This window comes from Rhinolophus hipposideros (assembly GCF_964194185.1).
Source record: "Rhinolophus hipposideros genome assembly, chromosome: 13".
NCBI classification, from domain to species: Eukaryota; Metazoa; Chordata; class Mammalia; order Chiroptera; family Rhinolophidae; genus Rhinolophus; species Rhinolophus hipposideros.
In genome coordinates, this window is record NC_138059.1 from 14,910,044 (window position 1) to 14,926,894 (window position 16,851).

At 37.2% G+C, this 16,851-nt stretch overlaps 1 protein-coding gene across 3 annotated transcripts in view; it reads right to left on the minus strand.

Moving 5' to 3' along the window:
* The window catches only part of COL14A1 (collagen type XIV alpha 1 chain), a 202,731-nt gene that overhangs the window by 119,744 nt on the left and 66,136 nt on the right, over positions 1-16,851 (minus strand). For all 3 annotated transcript variants that reach the window (XM_081070910.1, XM_081070912.1, XM_081070911.1), the window contains exons 11-14: positions 16,691-16,820; positions 14,923-15,068; positions 12,218-12,347; positions 8,045-8,184 (exon numbers count right to left, since the gene is read on the minus strand). In XM_081070910.1, the coding sequence (XP_080927036.1) occupies positions 8,045-8,184; positions 12,218-12,347; positions 14,923-15,068; positions 16,691-16,820 (546 nt within the window). The remainder of the gene's footprint in view (positions 1-8,044; positions 8,185-12,217; positions 12,348-14,922; positions 15,069-16,690; positions 16,821-16,851) is intronic.

Genomic DNA, 16,851 nt, shown 5'->3' on the forward strand with positions numbered 1-16,851 from the left:
TGGAAACAGAGATTATTTTATTATTATCTGTAGTTTATTTGGCTGGCAGCGGAGCTATAAATACTACAAAAAAAAAAAAAAAGGAAAAGAAAAAAAAGAAATCACTGACTGATAAAACCAGTCCGTTTATATATACCCATTTCTACTCTTATACCTTTAAGCAGATTACCTATCAGTTAATTCTCAGGAGATCTTCGCAACCATTCATTACGGCCATTCATTAAAGATATAGAAAACAAAGTGCACACAATTTACAATGCTAATATAAATGAATATGTTTCCAGCCTGATCTGCGAGGAGCAGCTGGTTTTCGGCTCCATTGCCTGGGCTCTGCTGACTCCAAAAAGTAATACACAGCAACTCCTGCAAGAGCTGTACAGGTGAGCAACCATGCAGGGGAAGAATCCAGGAATAGGCGTGTTAAAGATAATAGTAAATGTTATAAATTTTCCTTTATCTTCCACAGAGAGACATAGTTGGGAAAAATATGTACCAATATCTTTAGAGCACATAAGGGATGAAGTCCTGAGGATCAGGACCAAAGGTGTAAAGAAAGGGAAGGATGAGAAAAGGGAAGAACAAAGATTAGACTTTGAAGAAAGAAACCATAAAGTAAAAGGAGATAAGGGCAGCATCTAGAAGACAACGCCCTGGGCAAAGGCACCCTCAGACTCAGAGAAAGAATAAACAGAGTTTATCTTTGAGAGGTTGGGTCTTGGGCCTCTGAGCTACACACCGTGTTTCCCCGAAAATAAGACCTAGCCGGACAATCAGCTCTAATGTGTCTTTTGGATCAAAAATTAATATAAGACCAGGTATTATATTATATTATATAAAAGATTGTCTTATAGTAAAATAAGACCAGGTCTCATATTAATTTTTGCTCCAAAAGACACATTAGAGCTGATTGTCCGGCTAGGACTTATTTTCGGGGATACACGGTAGCACAAGGGATGTATAATAGATCAAGTAAATGGTGTCCTCCACATAAGCACTTTACATACATTATCTCAATTAATCCTCACAAAACTTATAGTAGGATAACCTTGCCCTAGTGATACTTGCCTAGTGATACTGTGGGGAATTGCAGAAAGGGACCTATTTACCTGAGAGCAGACTCTGCCAAAAAAGATCCCACTTAAAATGTTTTCAAGATACGTTTTGAAGCAATCTCAATAAAATCCATTCATTATAATACTATCAATGACTAATCTTGATGCTACTTGAGGTTAAGAGCAAGGTGACTAAGCTCAATGTATGTATTTGTTCATGGCAATCAAAGGGACCTTTACCAAAATATAAAACATATCACTTTCTTACTTAAAACTTTCCTTGGCTATCTACTGTACTGCCCTCCCAGTCAAAACCAGGCACGCTGCAATGACTGCTTGGCTTTGCATAATCTGGAGCTCTGCTCTTTTTCTCCACCATATTCCTAAAGAACTGCTGGACTCCAGCCACACTGACCTTCCATCAGATCCATGTCTTTCTCACCACAGGGCCTTTGCACGTGCAATTCATTCTGTCTGGGACCTTGTTTCTCTAGCCCTTTTCAAAATTAGCCCTTCCTCATCTCTGAATTTAAGGCTAGGCTTAAATTTCACCTTTTCAAAGGGAGTTTCTCTATCTGTCTCAGTATCTAAGACTGGCTTTGCTTGTTTCCTCCCTAGCACCAATCATAAAATGAAATAATTTTATTTTCTTACATACTTATTTCCTGCAGAAAGTGTAAGCCCCTTGAAGACAAAACGTTCTTTAGCTTATTCACTACCATACGTCGAATTGTATTTTTTTTGAGTGAATCAAATAAGTAAATAAAAATTAAGATGAAAGACGACTGGATTAAGAATCTGTGGTACATTTATACAATGGAGTATTACGCAGCCATAAAGAAGAAAGAAATCTTACCATTTGCAACAACATGGATGGACCTAGAGAACATTATATTAAGTGAAATAAGTCAGTCAGACAGAGAAAGACAAATACCATATGATCTCACTTATACGTAGAATCTAAAGAAAAGAATAAGTGAATGAAATAATCAGAAACAGTTTCGGAGACATAGAGGAAAAACTGAGGGTTGCTAGACGGGCGGGGGGTTGGGGATAAGGGGGAAGGTGAGGGGATTAAAAGCAGTCGGTAACCACAAGATGGCCACAGGGATGCGAAAATTAATTTGGAGAATGTAATCAATCAGTAATGTTGTAAAAATTTTGTAGGGTATCCGATGGACACTTGTCTCATTAGGGAGACCACCTCAGGGATGGTGTAGATGCCTGATCACTGCACTGTACACCTGAAGCTGAAGCTGAACAATAATGAATGTCAACACAAGTGTGTGTGTGTGTGTATATATATATATATATATATATATATATATATATATATATACACAATATATGTATGTATTTACTTACAAGAAGCGGAGTACAGCATTAGGAATAGAGACAGTGGAAATGTAATGGCTGTGTGTGATGTCAGAGGGGTAGTGGATGGGAGGAGGGGAGTTGACACAGTGTGAGGGATATAAATGATAAAGGTCTAATTATTATTTTGTCTTGTGCACCTGAAACTAATAAAAAAATTTAATAATAAAAAAAGATGAAAGCACCAAAGAGCCCCTTTAAAAGAGAGAATGTAAGGGGCTCATCTAAACTAAGAGCCAATCCAGAAACCATATACATCTCTGAGGCATCAACTATAGTTCACTAAAAGAGTGCCAACTCTAGAGAGAAGGGTTTCCATTTTCATCTGTTTTGAAACCCTGAAAGGCTCTGTTGGAGAGGGGAGCCACCCCCAGCCTTTTCAAATACTTCTCACATGGAAGTGAATTCATCTTGGAAGTTCTAGCCCAGGCCAAATGAATGCAAGAGTCACCCCAGCTGACACTTCACGGAGCAGAAGCAAGCTATTCCTGCTGAACCCTGCCTGTTACATAATCATGTAACTTACTGAAGAAGGAGTGTCAGTTACATAGCAATTAACTGAAAAAGAAATGTAGCGTCTTCTTCAGAATCTGGACCTGATAATATCATAGGTCATTTTTAGCATTTAGTGTTTACTCTGGTCTGGATACTGTCTGTAAGCTTTATATGCATTAGTTCACTTAATCCTTATGAAACCTCAATTATTACTCCTAATTGAAGATGGGGGAAAATGAGACTCCAGTAAGTTAAGGAACTTGCCCAAGGGGAAACCAGCTAGTACCGAGGATTTAAATGCAAGTGTTTCAGATTATAAATCTTATCCATATAGACACTATTTATATTATGGCTTCATTATTTAAACTCATAGAAAACACAAATCCATACTTAAAATATGAGTTCAAGACATGTTCTTCTAAACTGTATTTACATATTGCATTTTGTTGTTTTGCATTGTAATAGCTAAGATTTACTGAGCACTTAGGACATTTGTCAGACACTTTACATTCATGGTCTTATTGAGCATCTCCTCCTCCCATCACCAAACCCTAGGTATTTATAATAACTATTTTACAAATGAAGAACTTGAAACCCAAAGAGTTTAATTAACTTTTCTAGAGCCATAAAACTATTAACTGAAATTTATAGTTAGGCCTTGAGTCTCAAATCTGTGACAAATAGGAATTTTGTGAAGATATCAAACATACACAAAAGCAGTTAATATCAAATTCTTAGGTGCATTAAGAGACAAAAAAGGGAAAAGTGTGTATATATAGCACTTTAGTTCTCCATGATGTCTGCACATTTCCCCAAACCCTTTCACAGTACATGCTATCTGAGATGGTTTCTGTTCTTGCTTCAACAAATCATGCATTGGCAGCATTTTTATTTCTGTAGGGATTGCAAGAGGCGATGCCTGTAAAGCTCTCAGAAGAGTAGCTGGCTCAGGATAAGCACTCAACGTATTTGAGCTGCCACCATCACCACCATCATCACCATCACCATCATCATCATCACTGACATTTGTTTAAGTGCTTGGTTTTATTTTTCTTCCTTAGTCTCCAAAAAGTTTGGCAGAAGGATAATGCAGAGGAAAAAAAAAAAAGAAAGAAAAGAAACAGGGAGGAACAGCAACTGAAGCAGAGAAATATAAATTAGGTCAAAAGCAAAGCTTTTACAGTCAGTTGCATGGTACATAATAAGTAGACTTTAATTGGGACATTTTAAAGTTTATTCTAGAATGTTTGGGGATTTCCTAAAAATCCAATTGCAGCATTGTCTATAAATAAAAGCTTAAATTAATAGAAGTTAAAGCAACATGTGGTAAGAATATTCACTCTGAACATCATATATTCCAAGATTAGGTAAAATAATATTTCCGTAAACAAAAGACACTTGTCCGGCAATCGTTAGTCTCAATTGCATGGTTAAGAATTAAGAAATTAGAACACACACACAGACACACACACACACACCCCACACACACATCAAAATGGAAATGTGACAAAACCCACACATTGTTTATGCATTTTACCCAAATAAAATGTTCTCAGATTTTCATTCATAGTCCATTTATATGTGTGTGTGTGTATATATACATATATTTATATATATTGTTTTATTGGGGAAGGGGAACAAGACTTTATTGGGGAACAGTGTGTACTTCCAGGACTCTTCCAAGTCAAGCTGTTGTCCTTTCAATCTTAGTTGTGGAGGGCACAGTTCAGCTGCAGGTCCAGTTGCCTGTTGTTAGTTGCAGGGGGCGCAGCCCACCATCCCTTACGGGAGTCGAGGAGTCGAACCAGCAACCTGAGCCATCTGGCCACCGGGAACTGAACGGCAGCTCATTGACTTAATTCTAGTTAGGGAGGGCGCAGCTCGCTGGCCCATGTGGGAATCGAACCGGCAGCCCCATTACCCAGAGCTCACGCTCTAACCAACTGAGCCACCCATCCGCCCCATTTACTTATATTTTAAATTCAGTTTTACCAAACATAGTTTTCTAATTTCCCAGTACGATACAAATGAGAAATAACAAGTTCCAAAGGCATCCCCAAGATTAAAAACACTACAAATATGCACATGTATTTCCCAGCAAATATATTAATTAGTCTGGAACCAGTCTTTACAGAGGCAAATAATGTAAACTACCTTAAGAGACCAGGACAAGGACAACTATCATTTTTTTAAAGTGAATGTTAACTAGACCTATTGTGGTGATCCTTTCACAATGTATGCAAATATCAAATCGTCATTTGTTTACACCTGAAATTAAAATAATGTTATATGTCAACTATACCTCAATAAAAATAATTGTATGACATAATTGTATTTATAAATATAACTCCCATATACATGTATATGACGGTTGATTTTTGTTTTATGAAAAATTATTACCAAAGGCGGATGCTCTACAGTGAACACGTTAATTGGTGAATATGGTTGTTGTGTTATTTTGGTTGTTCAATAAGTCAACAGTTTTAAGTTGGTAAGCTTCACCTAAAAATAGAAATCTCTGGTCAGAAGATCAAGGGTCACAAGATCTGGCAGCTCCCGTCTGGATTTCTATGCAGCAACCATCTGCAGAGGGTAACACTGGCTTAGTCTGGGATGGACATGTCTGTACCTCCCAGCCCTACCCCCTGTCACTGCAGCCCGCTGTCCACAGTCACTTATCATCAGTCTTGACTTATTGTCTTTCTTTCAGTAGAGAATTTCTTCTACATTCATGTCTAAACAATGAGAATGAAATATTGCCTAAGTTAGCCTCATGTTTTAAGAAAAACAGGTGACGATATATTTCTTTGCAGGTGTGCCTATTTCTGCCCTTTTAATGGCAGGCTTCACTTATTTATATTATCTGCCTGATCTTCCTACACAGCTAAACTTGCAAACCTTGAGGAAGAAGTTTATTTATCACTGATAACAAAGAGACACTGATAGCTCAGCGGTTTTGGTTTCGATCTTTTTACTATTTCAGATTACTGTCTTGAAAAGCAAAACAACTAACCCAAAAGATGGCACCTTCATCAGAATTATTTGCCCTCGGGGTGGCCGGATGGCTCAGTTGGATAGAGTGCGAGTTCTGAACGACAGTTGCCGGTTCGATTCCCACATGGGCCAGCGAGCTGCGCCCTCCACAACTAGACTGAAGACAACGAGCTGCTGCTGAGCTTCCAGAGGGGCGGCCAGATGGCTCAGTGGGTTAGAGCACAAGCTCTTAACAACAAGGTTGCCAGTTCAATTCCTAAAGATTGAAAAACGGCGACTGGACTTGGAGCTGAGCTGCGCCCTCCACAACTAGATTGAAAGAACAACGACTTGGAGCTAATGGGCCCTGGAAAAACACACTGTTCCCCAATATTTCCCAGTGAAAATTTTTTAAAAAATCATTGAGAGTAAATTTTAAAAAAAAAAAGAATTATTTGACCTCAGGAATTATGAAGATTTAATGAAAGATGTTGAAGAGTATTTCTGTACTGTTAGTAAATGTGTAGTTACTGTCCATTCATTACCCAATGTACAAGTATGCATTCTGCAAAATACTGATTAGATTTAACTGTAGGAAAATGTTTGTATCTGCACATGAGAATACTTGCTTTATTTGGACAGAAAATAGAAATGAATCCAACACATTTCCCTGTGTCTTAGCTTCTTGGGCCAAGATAAGGGAAAAAAAATAAAAGTAAATTTGCTATCGATCCTGCTAAAACATATTTCCAAGAAAAGAATTTCTCAAGAGCCTTAGTCACTGAGTGCAGAATACTTTTATCTTTGTGGGTTCTAATACATTTCATTATTTGGAAGTATATTCCTACACAAAATGTGAATTATTCAATTTTCAATTTAAGCTCATCTAACTAGGGTCTTTCAGATACTAATTTACTCAGAAGCACAGGGATAAACTGGATAACACTGACATTATTTCCAATTTCCTACTGATATGAAGGTACATACTTCCTTATCCCTGCCCAACGGGGAAGATGGTATTTTGCAAAGATGGCTACATTAACATATATCCCCCATCCCACATGGTTCCCACCCTAAGTAAAACCTGTGTTCCTCCTTGTCTTGAATCCATCAGGGACTTGTGATATCTCCTGCTGTAATGGTGACACTGTAGCGTCTGAGACTTAAACCTCTGGTGTAATTCGATTTGACAGTGTGGTTTGGCGTGGGACTTTTTGAAAGTTTTCCTTTTCATTGCTTCCCTCCTTTCCCACCAAATCTTACTGATTCTACTTACTATGCATTTGCTATGCATACCAGTTTCAATGGTTGGTTCTGTTTAGTTCAGGACTTGTGCGTGCCTGGGCAGGTGACTTGGGAGAGGTTTATGTATCTGCATGGGATCCACTTCTGTCCCTGAGGCAGGCCAGCCTCTGAGAGGTGACTTTTTTTCAGGAGTTTCCTGATCAACTTCTTTCCTTGGTTCTGCCTCTCCTTGCATGTCTATAAAACCTTTTGGGGGTATTAATGGCTGGAAGGCGGTCGGTGTGACAAGGAGCCCACTGTCTTCTCTTAATGCTGCCATTTTGGAATAAGCCTGCTTTTCTTTCCACCAACCTCACCTCTGAGTTTTGGCTTTTGTGTGGCAAACAGGTGGAACTTTTGCACAGTAACACAACCAATGGAGTGTGATGCAGAAATCACAGTGATATTGTGTGACTTCTGATGCTAGGTAACTCAAGGTGACACAGCTGCCACCTCTCTCTCTCTCTCTCTCTCTCTCTCTCTCCCCCCACTTGTCTGGGGACTCCTGAGCCAACATGTAAAAAAGTCCAGCTCCCCTAAAGCTGCCATGTTGGAGGAAGCATGTGAAGAATCTTCTCAGAGACACCGCTCCAGCTCCTTGCTGATCTCGTCTTCCCAGATCAGGCACCACACATGAATAAAGCCATTGTGATGACACCAGCTCCAGCCATGATCTAGCTACAATCTCATGAGGGATCTCAAGCTGGAGCTACATGTCCAAGCCCTAACTCCTGACCCACAGACACTGTAAAAGAAAATAATCAGTATTCTTTTAAGCTACTATGTTTCGGGATGGTTGATTATGCAGCTATAAAGAAACAAATACACAACCAGAGGAAAACCAGACATCATGCTCCACAGCTTACCTCATTGATTTCGGTCCCATCTGCGTTGTTGTATACAATTCGATAACCAGTGACCTTTCTTGAAGTTAGATCCCAGGCTAACCGAGCACTGTTAGAGCCAACATTGGAGATTCTCAGGTTCCTTGGTGGACTTAAGGGCACTTTGCAGTAAATGAAATAGAAAATAATTAAAAATTTAAATAATATACAGGTAAGAAAGACAAAAAAATGCAAAAAAACAAAAAAAAACCAGCATCTTTGGCTTCTGAGCTACTTATAAATTAAAAATTTCATCCAGTTCATAAAAATATTATGAACTCCCCGCATTTAGCCAAAACTAGACTTGCTAATAAAAGTTTTACTCCGTTTAAAAAAAGAAAATAAATTAACAAAGAAAAATTATCCTTGTAAGGAATGACTAGTAGTAATAAATCACACATGCTTAGAAATTAATAAGATTTAGGGAAATTTTCTCTGCCTTTCTTCTCTAGTCAATGTTATTATTAAAGCCTGATGTACATAAGCACCCTAATAAATAAAAAACCAGGACACCTAAAACTAAATCTTAGCGACTCCATTCAACTATCACAGACTTCTGGCAAAGTTATTCTACTTCTCCACTCCACAATTTTTCAGGTGTAAAATGAGTGGGGATGATATCCATCTGTCATCTCCACGTAGGTATCTATCAGGTATTTCATGCCCAAAACTAAACCACTGACTCCTGTCGCCTTTCCCAGTCTTTTCTCAGTCTCTCCTTCTGAGCACATGAAAATTCCATTCTTCCCATTGCTCTGGCCAAAAACTTTGGAGTCAGCCAACATTCAGGTTTCTGAACATATGTCACCTTCACAGTGAGGCTTTCCATAATCATCTTATGTAAAATAATTCTTCCACTCTATGCTACTTTTTTCCCTTCCCTGACTTGTTCATTTGTATTGCATATTTATGAGTCTGCTGTCTCTCTTCTCCAATATATTATAACCTCAGAGGGTTAGGGAATTTGGTTGAATTTTGTTCTTGGTTTTATCTCTAATATACAAGTACTCAATATTTGTTGAATCCATGAGTAGGATTCCTGCTTAAATGAATCTTGGTGACTTTGTGAGAGTAGATACAAATAAACAATTTCCTATTGTTTTAAAAAATATTTAAAGAGGTGTTGGCATTTCCACAAATTTCCTATCAATTCCATAATGTTTTGTATTTCTTCAAGGACCTTCTTCTGACTCAACAGATTAAAATTTGTTGATAATCTTTGAGAGTTCCATGAGCTTTTACAGATTCAAGTAAAAACAATTGTAAAGATTTATTGCATGCTTTCTATGAGCCTGAGATGCAGCACATATTATCTCATTAAATGCTTACATTAAACCACAAGAAAAAAGTTACAAGTATCCCCATTATACAGATCATGAAATTGAGGTAACTTGGCCAAGGTCACAGTTAGAATGAGCAGGAAAGCAGTTAGAGATAAACTAGGCAACTAATCAGTTGATTCAAGAGCCTGTGGTATAGTGCTTATAGAGCTAGCAGAGCAAAAACCAAGAAAATAAATAATGACAAATGTCATTCATAGTACAAAGTATGTTTCCTCATCCCTAAAGCCAATTCTTTCATTAATTTAATCAATATTGACTACATGACAATAAAGAGCCTATAAGACTTAGTGACTGAATAATTACTCTTAGGTATTGAGAAAGAAAGTACAGAAGAGAGAAAAGCAATAGAATTATTTTAAGTGTTGTGCACACTTTGCTCTAAATTTTTCTGGAGTGTAGTGAAACTCAGTAGTACGATGGAACGATGTCTAGTTTCTTAGTACATAAAAATGCCAGTCTCAGGAACAAGTACCCAGGACATCATTTTTTAAAACGTTTTTTTTTAAATTTTTAATCAACTACTAATTGTGGAAACAGTCATGAACATTTTTTTTAACATAAAAAAATGAGTATTCTGAGTGAAAATGGACAGTTGAGAAAAGTTTTACTTTCAAACTGACAGAGTCCCAAAATTCACTTAAGTCAAGTAATATATTAGATGCCCTCTGGCATAATTCAGTTATTTTCTTCTGTGTTGGGCTCTCGCAGTTTTTGTGGTGTTTTTTGGTTTGTTTGTTTGTTTGTTTTGAGGGGGATTATTTGTTGTTTTAATTACATTTGTCTTTCTTCATCCTTGACTAACAAAGAATGAATGTGGGAGAAAATTTCTTTCCTTCTCATTAAATTTCTACATATATTTCCCAAGTAGAATTTTAAAGACAAAAGCATTCTAGAAATTGTGCTATTCACCTCCTCCCAAGGCTCAGAGGGATGGGCAAGATCCTAAGTCTTGCTGTACTTTCTTATGTTTCAAAACACCACGGAATCATATTTTTAATGCTAGCTGACAAAGCAGTATAAGTATGCCAGGGTAGTATTTTGTATATACAATATTTTTAAATAAAATAGATAATGATAAAATTATGACAGACTTTAACCTGGACATAACCAATGAGGAGGGTCTGTGGGTGGAGCTAAGGCTTATGGGAGGAGCTCTTGCACTCTAGGAGGTCTGACAATTAAGTTTGCAAGCTTATTGCAACTGTGTTGCTAACTTTTTTTGATATCAGAGGGATCAGTCATTATGAATTGGTACCAACTGGACAAAAAGTTAACCAAGTTTACTATTTGGAAGTGCTGAAAAGGCTGCGTGAAAAAGTTAGACGACCTGAACTTTTCGCCAACAATTCATGGCTCTTGCATCACGACAATGCACCAGCTCACACGGCACTGTCTGTGAGGGAGTTTTTGGCCAGTAAACAAATAACTATATTTGGACATCCTCCCTACTCACCTGACCTGGCCCCCAATGACTTATTTCTTTACCTGAAGATAAAGGAAATATTGAAAGGAAGACATTTTGATGACATTCAGGACATCAAGGGTAATACAACGACAGCTCAGATGGCTATTCCAGAAAGAGTTCCAAAATTGCTTTGAAGGGTGGACTAGGCCCTGGCATCAGTGCATAGCTTCCCAAGGGGAGTACTTGGAAGGTGACTGTAGTGATAATATTCAGCAATGAGGTACGTAGTACTTTTTCTAGGATGAGTTCACAAACTTAATTGTCTGACCTTCGTATGTCATCCAGGAAGCCCTACAGGAAGAGCTGTATGTTTACTACAGAGCTCTATGGTAGTAACAGCTCCTTCCCTTAACTTCCTCTTCCCCTCTATAAAGTATCTACTCCATCTTTGTCTGGGTCAGTATGCACATGTAGCTAGCTCACCACATCTGCACCCACTGGATTGCAACCCTTTATATTTCCTGAATAAATCCTTTAGGTGACAGAATACCAATTGATTCTGATTTTCCAGTCGACAATAGATAAACCTTTTCTAAAAATATTAAGAACTCTACATTTAGCCAAAATTAGACTTGCTAATAAAATTTTTACCCAATAAAAAAACATATTATATAATAGCAATATAATAGTCTGAAATAAAAAAAAAAAAGATTGTTAGAAAAAAGTGCTTTTATATTAGTGGGGGAAAACAGAAATATTGAGTAACTATGTGCTAAGTGCTTTCCCCTGTACTACTGTATTTCACCTGTACTACTACTATTCCTCCTTTTACAGACTCGAAAAAGTTATATCACTTGCCCGTTGTCACCCAGTTAAAATACGACTTGAGCTGGCATTTGCATCTCGGTTACTCTGATTTCAAAGCCCATGTTCTTTCTCCTATATTCTGATCTGGTGTTTAGATTTAGATAAAGACGTTGGTGGTTAGAGGATACCAAGTTTCAGTTCTAGTATTCATATCGACTCATAATAACAAGACTAGAAGAAACACATTTCTTTTCCCTAAATGAAATACATATTTTCTTTTTAAAAATGTTTCAATTACAATTGACATTCAATATTATTTTATATTAGTTTCAGATGTACAGCACAGCAGTTAGACATTTATATGATTACAGAAGTGATTTCCCCCAATAAATCTTGTACCTACCTGGCACCATACAATATTATTACAATATTATTGACTATATTCCTTATGCTGTACTTTACATCCCAAAATACACATTTTTCTGAAATTACAATTAGCTGTTAAGAGGTTTCCATCTAAAGTGGTATTTCCATTTCAGACTCCCAATGTTGATTAGGGCTTTTATTACAACATTTCATCTGAATGACGGAACTGCTCACATGTTGTTTCTTGTCCTGTAACAGGATCGCTGGCCTCTTCTCCAAACATAGCATAAACTGTAACTGTGTATTCTGTATTGGGCAACAACCCACTCAGCTGAATATCCGTGTGGGTCTCTCCAATTTTCATCTGAAAAGAACACATGTTATCAGGTTGTTTACCCGTGTGTATTATTCATGCTGCTCAGAGTGGAACTGAATGAAGGTGCGACTTCCCAGAATAAGATGGTCTCCTCACAACCCCTTCATCAAACAGGCTTCAGTCATAATTAGTGCATTGTCTCAAGTCATTCTACATTAAGAACAGATGCTATGGAACCATATAAAACCTAACAGACCCATGCATGCTGATTTAGGATAACTTTACATCTGGACAAGTGGCAGTTGCAGTGAGAATTACAGTGCTGAATATTTGATCTTCAGAAGAATGTGGGTGGAATTGAATCAGAAATGTTCTCTAGAAACAGTGTAAGCTCCAGACCCGCATGCTGGGGGCAGTGCCAAGTGGGCATCTCTTACCATTTGGCTAAGTCTAACCAGTCCCCTGGCTGGATGCCCCATTTTTGCTTCAAACCCAATTCGGCTGAACCAGTTTTGTTGCCCATTCAACAAAGGGTCCTAGCCACTTGCATTGCAAGTCCCTTCCTGGATTCAGAAGAGATCAGTCCACCTGGATTCCCAAGTTGGCAATGTGCTTTTTGATTCTGGGATGATTTTTATGACCCTTGGAGTCAGTCAAAATAGCCAACATTCTCAGTTGTGTGATAACTGAGTGACAGTGGCATAACAGGATGGCTATATTTTTGTTTTGGAAGGAAGGAAAATATCTCCATAGACAGTCTCCAGTCATATAACTGCCAGTGTCATTGTCAAATTAAAGCTTTTAACTTTAAAATATTTCAACATATATAATAGAAATCTAGAGAAAATACTATAATACACCTGATGCACCCACCTCTCAAATTTAATAAATGTCTACATTTTGTTGTATTGACTTTAGACCTTATTTTAAAAATAATTCATATATTCAGATAAAACAGAAGTTCTTTCTCATTTTTTCCATTCACTACCTCTACCCTTATTGATCCATTTCTTTACTTCTACATACACATGTATATATCTGTAAATAACATATGGTTCTATATGTTTAACAATGCACATAAATGGGACCATATCAACATAACATTTTTATAATTTTTTTCTCTGTCAATATTACGTTTCAAGATTTACCCATGTTGATTCACAGGGACAGAGGTGACATTGTTTAATTTTTTTATGGTATTCTGTGGTGTAAATATGCCACTATTTTCCATTCTTTTATTGATGAACATGTCAGTTGTCTGCAATATTTTGTTCTGACCAGTACCTGCACTGAAAAATCCTTGTAGGATATTTACCTGTGATATGTATCTGAAAAAAACTGTGTGATGAAATATTTCAAATTATTCTCCAAAGCAACTGTATCAATTTACATGAGTTATTCTGTTTCCTTATATGCTCACTAATATGTAGTATTATCATCAGACTTGAAAACACTGTTTGCTAATCTATTCGGTATGAACTGGTGTCCTTTTCTTTTTTATTTGTCTCTTTCCTAGTGAAGCTGAGCATTTTTCTAGCATAACTTTAAGTTTCCCTTCTGCCAAATTAATTCAAATCAACATTTTATCAAAATGTGCAAAAGCTACCCAAACCTTGCAAATAAAAGAACACATGTCACCAACGCTCTGTACTTGACACTTAGATTCACCATATTTTTGTCCCTCAAGATATCTGTCATGAGGCAGATTTTAGACCACAATCAAGTTCTGAGCTCCCTCTTTTATCCACTCCTGGCATTATCCAATGCCAGGTCAAGACATTCCCTAATATCATAGACACTTCTCTATTTCTTGGACATCTGTATTACAGTCATTGTTCCCTAAAAATTAAAAGTGAGAACTAAAACAAATCATTCAAAAGCCAAACATCCATCATTTAAAATGGAATAAATGCAAAAGAATCAACAACGAGATGTATTTGCCTACCTCTCAAATTAGTGAAAAGAAAATTCTAAGTCAGTATACATAGGGGGAAATAGCCATTTGTGAACTGCATATAGCAATATAAATTATATAAAATTTCTCTAGTCATTTGATAATACCTAGTATAAGCCTTAATAATTGGCATATCCTTTGAAAAAAGAAACTCCATTTCTAGTACGTTAGCCTAAGGAAGTAATCAGACAACCATGCAATGTTATGTGTTTAAAAATGGTGACAAAAGCATATTTACACAGCAAATAATTTAAATGTCCAATATCATAAGATTAATTGAACATGACCTGGTACAAACCAACAATGGGATACTATAAAGCTGTTCAAAATGCCTCTATAAACTCTTATTTAATGGTATGGAAAGATATTCACAGTATACAAAACGAAAACAGAAGACTACCCAATCATTCCCATTTGGTGTTGTTAAAAATGCATTGAAAAAGACTGAACTCAATGTTAACCATCGCTCTTTCTAGGTGGTGACGTTACAAATGATGCTTTTTCCTTTTGCTAATGTGAACATTCTATATTTTGTACATTCAATTTTTACAGTAAAATATATATATATATATATATATATATATATATATATATATATATATATATATATATATATGTATTGTAAGGAAGTCAACAATTCTAGCTCTCTAGTGGGCAGCAGATGGTTACCTCTTTTTCATCCCCAGCCAGACCCTCTGTGAGAGGCGCATAGAGAATCAGATATCCAGAAGCTCCAGCCACTGCATTCCATTTTGCCCTCAGACTGTTCTCAGTCACATCATACAGTTCAAGGTTGGAAGCCATGGGTAAAGCAACTGCAAGAGGAGATTTTTTTTTTTTAACATTCAGCCATCTGTCGGTGTGCTTACTTATTTCAAAGTATCTTTGAGCTAGTATCTATTAAGTAAATATAGCTTATTTTTCAGATAATTTTCATCCTATCTGTTCCCATAGCCTTCTGGGAAGATAAACATAGTGATTGTCTAAAGCAGGAGTGAGATCTTCTTGTTTCTTATAACCCACTACAGTGACGGGCATGTTTGTCAAGGGCAAGAAGACCATTCTGGTCATCACTTTATGTCCATTACAAGCATTGTTTGACATGCAGCGCCATTAAAAATAGGTGTGGGGTCACTTAATAAGTGACAGAATAGTTGGCTGGATGAACAAATATGCAAATGAATAACTACTCCTTGACACATGCAATCAGGGACACTGATGAGCCGTGACTAAGTCAATAGCAATAGGGTTTGAGAAAAAAATGGAATAATCAAGAAATGAGATTGGTCATATTTGAGAGGTTGCAATAAAGAGATTAAAGATAAATTGCAAGTGTCTATGTCAAAGAAAACGATGAAATGTTGTTTTCAAACATAATTCTAGGCCCTCGATACCTGGGTTCTGCCCAGCTTTTCCAACCACAAAGTCAAGTTCAGGACTCTGCTTACACATGTCTGCTTACAGAAGTATTACACATGTCATACTTCTGCTGGAGTACTTGTAGCACTTCACTGCACTAATTTGTTTGCATACCTTTGGTTTGCATTCCCTCCCTTACTAGATAAAAAGTTATTTAAGGGTAGGGACTGTCACTAAAACACAGAGGGTGCCAACAAATGTATACACATTTTAAGAAAGAAAAACTGTATTAAAATTGTAATACTCAATATATACTGATAACAAAAGATGAGTACACATCACATTTGACTTCTGCAGTGACAAGAGGTGCTCAAAGTGGTTACCATCAGCGTCCAGACACTTCTGATGACGGTGAACTACTGCTTGAGCAATGTTAACAAAAGTGTCCACTTGTATACATTTTTTTGGCACCTCCAGTATTTCTGAAAAGCAGTTACTGCCAGGGATAAATCCTACAATATGTTGGACATGAAGTGTGATTATCATACTGCTTCACACATTGTTATTGGTGCTGTTTATATAGCTATTGTTCTATCAGACACAGAGTTTTTAGACCTACTTTGCATAGTGCCTAACATGGAATAGGACCTCAGTTAATGTTTGAAATAACTAAACGAGTGGGTAATCTTTTCTCAGGATTGTCTGAGTGTGTGTGTGTGCGTGCATGTACACACACACACACACACACACATACTCATGATCATGCACAGGTAAGGAATTACTAGTATCCAGAAGCTTGTTTTAACTACAATGATATGAATAATAAAAATAGATGAAATGTAATTGCCTTGTTATTCTACTGGTCAAGAGAGCTACAGAGCTCTTTCTCTACTTCTACTGAGAAATTCAAGCTTAGGGCTTGGTTCATAACAGGCATTCACTCAATATTTCATGACAACCCTTTCCTAGGAATTTGATTCAGGATGTCCGTTGATACAACCTGCGCAGAATTCCAATGGAGGAAAGGCCACCTACGCAATGCTACACAGTCAGAAGTTGGGTAGAATTCAATACATACGTGTGGTTTCGGCTCCCCGTAGGCCTTCACTAGCAGTGTGAGGATAGATTGCGAAGACTGCTACCTGATATTCAGTCAGAGACATCAAGTTTTTCAACACCGTGGAAGATATACTTCCATCCACCACCACCTGTTTTAAGAACAGTTCGAGGAATGAGACT